At 42.0% G+C, this 7,571-nt stretch overlaps 2 protein-coding genes across 8 annotated transcripts in view; both read left to right on the forward strand.

The window, feature by feature from the left end:
* The window catches only part of PAN3 (Poly(A) specific ribonuclease subunit PAN3), a 6,722-nt gene extending 2,580 nt beyond the window's left edge, over positions 1–4,142 (forward strand). For 4 of the 7 annotated variants that reach the window (XM_018514197.1, XM_018514194.1, XM_018514191.1 and 1 more), the window contains exons 2-9: positions 609–864; positions 943–1,203; positions 1,300–1,675; positions 1,768–1,884; positions 1,968–2,207; positions 2,367–2,649; positions 2,907–3,261; positions 3,326–4,142. In XM_018514197.1, coding sequence (XP_018369699.1) covers positions 787–864; positions 943–1,203; positions 1,300–1,675; positions 1,768–1,884; positions 1,968–2,207; positions 2,367–2,649; positions 2,907–3,261; positions 3,326–3,442 — 1,827 coding nt within the window. In that variant the 5' untranslated portion in view covers positions 609–786 and the 3' untranslated portion in view covers positions 3,443–4,142. Of the gene's footprint in view, positions 1–6; positions 361–608; positions 865–942; positions 1,204–1,299; positions 1,676–1,767; positions 1,885–1,967; positions 2,208–2,366; positions 2,650–2,906; positions 3,262–3,325 lie in introns of those variants that run through there. The other 3 variants (XM_018514193.1, XM_018514195.1, XM_018514196.1) reach the window with 3 other exon arrangements.
* Positions 4,143–4,622: 480 nt separating this feature from the next.
* Positions 4,623–7,571, forward strand: part of LOC108765463 (uncharacterized) — a 7,389-nt gene continuing 4,440 nt past the window's right edge. The window contains exon 1 of the mRNA XM_018514199.1: positions 4,623–4,868. The gene's annotated coding sequence lies outside the window, so the exon portion shown is untranslated. The remainder of the gene's footprint in view (positions 4,869–7,571) is intronic.

Raw genomic sequence — 7,571 nt, forward strand, 5'->3', positions numbered from 1 at the left:
CCAACCGTTGACGAGCGTTCCTTAGGCTCGCCTTGGACCGAGCCAAGTCGAACGGAGTCAGCGGAGTGGAGCTTCGCGTTGCCCGCGTCGCGCGCCTTCCGTCGCGTCGGCCTGTTGTCAAAATCAGCTGCCATTGCTGACTTCGGTGCTCCTTCTCTTTTCTCTATTTTCATTCGCCATGAAAGTCGTCGCATCGGCGATCTCGCTGTACCGTCGCGTACGCTCTTGATTCCCCTGAACGCTCTTCTTTTACGATTCACGCTTCTTCGTCTCGTCTTTTCGTTATCGTGACCTCGGGGAAAAAAGTGCCAATTAAGCATTGCGGAAATTTTCTTTATGTACGATCGATTTATTGTCAAGGTACATTGTTTTGCCTGGATTTGCAGCCGTTGAATCTTTTATCCTTTGGGAGAATTCAGTTTCGTGAGATAAACGCGAGAACGTGGTGTATTATATATGTAAAGCTTAACAAAGAGTCTAGACTGGCAAAGAATTTATTGAATGAATATTAATATATGTTTAGAAGCATATTTATTTATATTCATATAATTCACTCAGTTTTTATTTATATATAATTCACATGTATAATGTTTGAGAATATGTTGCAGGCTCGGAAGGCTGGAACCTCGATTTACATCAGCAAAGCAAAAAAAAGAAAACGTCAAGACAGAACATTTATAAAAGTTAGTGTGAGAAGTAAGTGGATGGTGAATTTGTTAAGGACAATATAGAGAGTAAGGGTAAAAGATAAGTACGAAAGTGGTAAATGCAGTGGCTGAAGAAGCGATGGACCCATCGTTGTTTGTCGCATACACTCCTCAAACAAACGGAGTTCCATCGGAGTCCAAGCTTGCTACCTACATGGTAACTTTTTTTTTGCATTAATGGAAATAAAATGATCTCGGTATCGGATAATTATTTTATATAAATCGTCTTATACAGAATCACCAAAGTCCTGGCATAGGCTTGAGCACAAACTCAATGACCAAGCATTTGTCCAACCTTTCTCTGGACTCACAAAAGAAGGTAACTGCCAGTCCCGAATTTGTGCCAGGAAGAGGCCTTACGGGCAGCAATAGTAGTTCGCCGAATCTCTTTAACAACTCCTACACCCATTCACAAGAAAATGTAGGTGGCACAACATACTTCTATTTTGGGAATACTGGCAGTGACGCTGTCGGATCTGAGGATGGCACTGAGGCCGTAAGTCCAAGACTCGACTTGCTGTACTGCCTGTTTTACCTGCGTAACTGACAAGATATAACGAGGAGATTTGTTTTTTTTTATCTTTAATATTAGATTGGACCCGTAGCAACGGGACAGATTGGTTACGTCTATCCGGGTACACCTTCACATCTACAACCTGTGAAAACGGCAAAACCACCCTCTTCTAATAATTCCTCTGCTCCCTCCACACCTCCTCCTCAGGCCGCTCCCAGCTTCTTTGTCAGTGAAAGCTTGCGAATGGACATCCTGCAAAAGAACGCATTGACATTGGCACAGCCCGATATCGTACGATTTCCTGACTTACCTAATGAGGTTGACAATTATCACGAACTATGTCCTCTGGAGCCAATTCATAAACCCGCTTCGACGGTTCTTGGGTATCAAACTTCCACATACAAGGCCACCAGTATCAAGACTGGCACGCGATACTGTTTACGTCGTATTCACGGTGAGTTTAAACTTCAACTCGAGGATCCTACTAATAAATATCACAGAATATTATCAGCTTGGCACTTTATATTTTGCTCTTGGTGCTTGTAGATTTCCGACTCGCCAACACCAAATGTATGGTACTGGTTGACATGTGGAAACGATTGTCACACACAAATCTAGTTCAGCTGAGAGAAGTTTTTACCACTAAGGCATTCGGTGATCATTGTCCGTATTTTAGATGCACTTTCATTTATTTTTGTACATCATCTATACGTACCGCACTCTTGCCGAATTCATTTTTTTTCCAGCCATGGTTTTTGTATACGATTATCACCCTGCCTCGGAGACATTACTGAATAAACATTTTGCCTCAACTGAGCTTAACGGTTACACCGACCCGTTCTCGTCGGATCCCAATGCACCACGGCCTTATAGTCATACCAAGAACACTATTCTAAGACAGCAACATAGTAGCATGCTACCGGAAAGTGTTATTTGGAGCTACATCATTCAACTCACTGCCGCATTTCGTGTTATTCATGCCGCTGGTTAGTATACTATTTCGTTGTCCTCATTTTATTGTCTGTCTTAAAGAACCATAAATATTTTATAACATGTAACTCCGTATCCATAAATCTTGAAATTTTCGTTTTATTTAATTCCTCTTGTTAATTTAATTCTATTTTAACTTGACCTACGTTTTACAGGTTTGGCATACAGATGCTTAGATCCTACCAAGGTATTACTTACATCACGAACACGACTTCGTTTGAGTTGTGTCGCCATTCCAGACGTGGTTACTCTAGATGGAAACACTGCAAATCCGCTTACCCTCATCCCACATTATCAGCAAGAAGATTTAGTAGCACTTGGCAAGCTGGTCTTAGCGCTGGCATGTCGAAGTCTTATCGCCGTCCATCGCGACAATATGTCAGCCTCCATCGAGCTGATTACACGTTCCTACTCCACCGACCTTCGAAATCTTATTCTGTAAGTTTGTAACCCTGACAATTGATAATCTTAATTACTTGATTTAAAAATTATTAAGTGTAAAGCTTTATTAATCCACGGAAAGAATCTTCAATATATATCTCAAATTTATTATAGTTAGTATGAGTTTTATTTATGTAAAAATGTTAATGTGTCGATGGACAGAGCAGAAGAAAATTATCATTTCTAATTTCATTGTAATCCAATCTACAGTGACAAATTAGAAATATTTTAAATATAATATGACATATTTTTAGGTACTTGCTGTCGAATCAATCCCGTAAGAGTGTCACGGATCTCATGCCAATGATTGGTGCAAGATTTTATACACAGTTGGATGCCGCCCAGTTACGATTGGATGTTCTGGAGAACGAACTTGCCAAGGAACTAGAAAACGGACGATTATTTAAATTGCTGGTCAAGTTAGCAACCATCAACGAAAGGCCGGAGCTTAATATGGAACCTACGTGGGCAGAGACGGGCGATCGTTATATGCTCAAATTGTTTAGGGACTATGTATTTCATCAAGTCACAGCTGATGGAAGACCTTGGTTGGATCTTGCGCATGTTGTATCCTGCTTGAATAAACTTGATTCGGGTTCGCAGGACAAGGTAATGATTCTTAACACTTTCGGAATGTGTGTACATAAAGTAATCTGAAAATGTACCATTACAGATATGCCTCATGTCTCGAGATGAGCAGAGTGTTTTAGTAGTAAGTTATGCAGAGCTACGGCAATGTCTGGAAACGTCATTTGGTGAACTGGTACAATCTACAAAAGATGCTGTTTAAGGATGTGTCCTCAATAGCGCATACTCCGAACCATAAATGTGATATCATCACTTAGCGGTACTATCATTTTACTCTTTATCGCAACGTTGGAGAGTGAGAACTGTCGAATTGTGTTTGGTGATATAAGAAATAACGCGCAACTCAGTTTTGTATACATAATTTTGACCGTCAAATTAATTAGGTACGAACGCATTACAAATGCGTTGCATTTAGGATGTAAGATGTTAAATTTTCGGGTCTTTAAATCTTAAGGATTAATAGGGTCCTTAAATCTTTTTGGGTTTTTGGATTTTCCAGTTTGGATCTTAGGATCTTTAGACATAGGAATTCTTATTTATAATGATATTTTTGATTTAATCTCGGATTTCAAAGTGTCAAATTTTGTAATCCTTGAATTCAGCTTAACCTTTAAATTCTTATGTCAAACGATCCTTGGATCTTTGGAGTTTTGATCTCTTGGAAGTGGCGAAGCGTGAGTCTTGAAGGGTATCATGTGATTTCGCGAATCAGCGAGGATTTGGATTCGCTATAAAGCCCATTACGGTACTATACAAAATTGTACACAACTTAACAATGCAGTAAACTCATAAGGAATCTTAAGACAACACCTAAACACGCTCGGTGTCTAGGATAGAGATCTTAGTTTTTAGGATACAGCATTAATGGTAAGCATTAATTTTGAAATAAATGTTTATTTTTGAAAGCAATCCTAACTAACGTTGTCATTATTTCTTCCTTATCACCAAAATAATTTTAGAATCCCGTCATTCCTTTTTAATCGCAATGTTTTTCTCACAATTTCAGGTTTTTTATTTCAGTTAGATTAGAGATTACACGCGGAGAAAGTAGGCTTGATGCCCATTTATATTCTTCAACGTCAGTGTGCTGAAGTTTTTAATTTTTTCAACGACGAAGGCTCAGTAATTAGACTCTTAATTTCATTTTGAAACATCCTGTATGATTCTCTCCACATAGTTCTATTTCTATTTATCCAGTCGCCTTTCTCTTTTCTAGGAGGGATGATCACCATGGTGACGGTGATGAAGAAGGGGAAAGATTGGCGGCTGGAGCGGGGAGGATATACATGGCGCCTGAGGGATGCCGGACTCCGGACTGACTCGGGGAGGGGGATGACTCCGGTCGGCGGCGATAGCGGCAGTACCAGTGACGGCAGCAACACGTAGTAGTAGCAGTCAACGGTGTCCAGGCATCGCAACGCTTAGGAGGCATACAGAACATCGAGATCCGTTCTTCATCCGACGCGCTGATTACGGTGCATCACGCAGCCGCGTTACGGAGCGGATCTCCTATCCGCAGCATCCTCCTCGTTGAGCGTCGCCGCGGCTACGTAGGCGGATAATTATCAACCGGAAATACGTTAGGAAGTCAATCAAGCTTGATCCTCTGCTTGGCATCCCTGTGGCAGGTGAGTTTTTTGCGTGAGAGGAAGAGAAAGAAAAAAGAGAGCGAGAGAGAAAGAGTGAGAGGAGGGAGAGAAAGAGAGAGAGAGAAAGAAAGAGAGAATGAGAGAGAATGAGAGAGAACGAAACGCTGCTGCCGCCGCCGCCGCCGCCGCCCGGCGTTGCTGATCGATTTTCCGCGAACGAGTGGAGCGGAGCGGAGACCCGCCCCTGATTCTCGTCGCTCTCCTCCGACGGAACGGCGGAGATCCGAGAATTTTTTGCGCTTTGTCGCTGGTCCAGCTCCTGCAGCGCGCGCGGCTGATACGGGTCGAGAAGGACCGAGGGACCAGAAATTAAAAGCGGCTTTTCCTACTGTACGCGCGTGTCTGCCATACAACGACGATCGATGCTCTTTCAGTATCCGCTCGCGCCCCTCATACACTATCGCTCTTGCTCCGTATCTTGAGTCGAGCTTCTTTATCTTCATGTATCTTATTTTTCATGACCCAATTTTTAGGGCCCAATTTAAGGTCAGAAATCTTATCTGACTTTTCGTGATTTTTTTCTGGACATGGTCTTGGAAGTTTATATGGTTTTCGAATGACTATAAAAGTATTTTAGAGTATTACAAAGATATCTGAAATGGTCAAGAGTCTTTTATAAACAGATTTCGGAAACAGAATGATAAGAAGCCGGATTTTAAAAAATTGATAAGATTTCGAGTCTATGTCGACTCGATAAATCCGAGGGGCGATTGATAACAACGAGGACCGTGCTGATTGCAAGTTCCGATGATTATATATATGGTCGACGAAATCTTATTCCTCGCTCAGAAGAGCCTCCCAAGAATTTTGCATTTCCGCTTACTGCTTTTTTTTCAGCGTAGATAGAAGAAATTGCGCATTCGTCGGGGACCACCTTCGCGTTTCGGAATGAATGGCAAAATTGCAGCGAGCAGTAATCTCGAGGAGCGCGGAAATGACGGCCGAGACGCGAAATGACGGCCAATTCGTCCTCGTTACTCCTACAGCCGCGTGACCGACGCGTGGGTCTGTAAAACGGTGCAAGGTTTTTTAGGGCTGCGGCAGACAAGCCGTAACCTTTTAACCCTTTATTTTCAAGCTATTTATAAGTTGTGTCGCGCGGGCGCAATGGTAGCGGGTACGGAGGCCGAGAGGTAGAGCTTGTTTCTAGGCGACGCGACGTCTAGTTTCTTGCTTTTCTAGGATTTTGCAGCCGCTCCGCGCACCTCTCGCACACCAGACCAAGTCGACTCCGTCCTACTTACCATATACATACTGAAGGTAAACAAAAAAACTCCAGATCAAGTTGTGCAACAGACGGATGAAGAAGTAAAATGCGAACGACCTCGGTAAAATGCACGATGAATTTATTGTCTCTGTATTGCTTTTTGATCGGCCTGTAGAGTCGCCGGTAGAGGAGAAGAAGACAAAAGAAAGGTCGAAGGGCGGGCTATTTGTGTACAACTCACATAAATCATTTTCATTCTGTTGTTCCCTGGTGCTAATTGACGAATCAACGCTTTTCAGGACGATAAATTTGTACAGCGTAATAGGACGTGCATAAAAGTCCGTGAAATCGGAGTTGAAAACTCCTCTTCTATTCTCCTGCTCTCGTACGAGTTTGAAAACAATCCAAGTTCCAAGGTACTAAAAGTTCTTAAACTTTCTAAAAAGATGAGGATTCTGAAGAACGGTAGTCACAGCAAAGTTTTCCGAAATCCCGAAAAACGTACACACACATACGTCCCTAGAAATAAAAGTTCTCGCTCCAACAGAATTTCAAATTTTAGACGAGGAATTTGTTTGCGGTTTGAAAATTTGATTGTTGAAATTGACTCGATCCATGAGAGAAAAAGCCTTGCTTGCACTTTGATATAACACGTCTTAAATGACAGCGACATGAATCACGCGCTTTTCGAGCGTCTGTTTCGCTTATAATTCATATCGTCAATTCTCTTATCTTTTATATCGTGCGCACAACAACGTCGTGCTTTATCTACGAGACTTATTATTATTCTTTTTTTTGTTGATAAATTTTTGTCGATAAACTGAACACTCGTTCGTTTTACATTCCTCGAATGCTTATTTCTACGGTATCATATTTTTCACACAACGCGATAGTCTATCAGCTACATGACACTTTGACGCGATGATTTTTTTTTCTCAGTCCTTCTGCACGAGTGTACGGTCAGTCAGACACCTGTTTATCAAGTACACAAATACCTTGACATGCCTTCTCATGCCTTCTCCGATACGCGTGTTAACTTCGGGCAAATGTTAAGGCATTTGCGTCCCTACATTTATGTATGATGGAATGAAAACGTTAATACTTTACATTCACGGGCTTTTTAATTTTTATCAAGCATCTGCACGTGTTTGCGCTTTCCCCGTTTAATCCGTTGAAAATAAAGATCTATTTTTTTTGTAGGGTTGACTAGAAACACCTACGCGCGCGAAAAAAAAGAAAAACAAGAGTTGGTGTGCTCGTACTCGCGAGTTGGACACACGGAGAGAGTATATCTGGACATCGGCCAACGTCCCCTTGCTCTCGGACATGTTGACCGCGTGTCCCCGGTCTATATTCGACGGCATATTATCTACTCGATATCTCTCTTCTTCTTTTTCTCTCTCGTTCCGCATCTTTTTTTTCGCGTCTCGTTTTCTCTCTCTCTCTCTTTCTCTCTCTCTTGTCCCTCCCTCCCC

The sequence above is a fragment of the Trachymyrmex cornetzi genome, unplaced genomic scaffold (genome assembly GCF_001594075.2).
Source record: "Trachymyrmex cornetzi isolate Tcor2-1 unplaced genomic scaffold, Tcor1.1 scaffold490, whole genome shotgun sequence".
In the NCBI taxonomy this organism is placed as follows: Eukaryota; Metazoa; Arthropoda; class Insecta; order Hymenoptera; family Formicidae; genus Trachymyrmex; species Trachymyrmex cornetzi.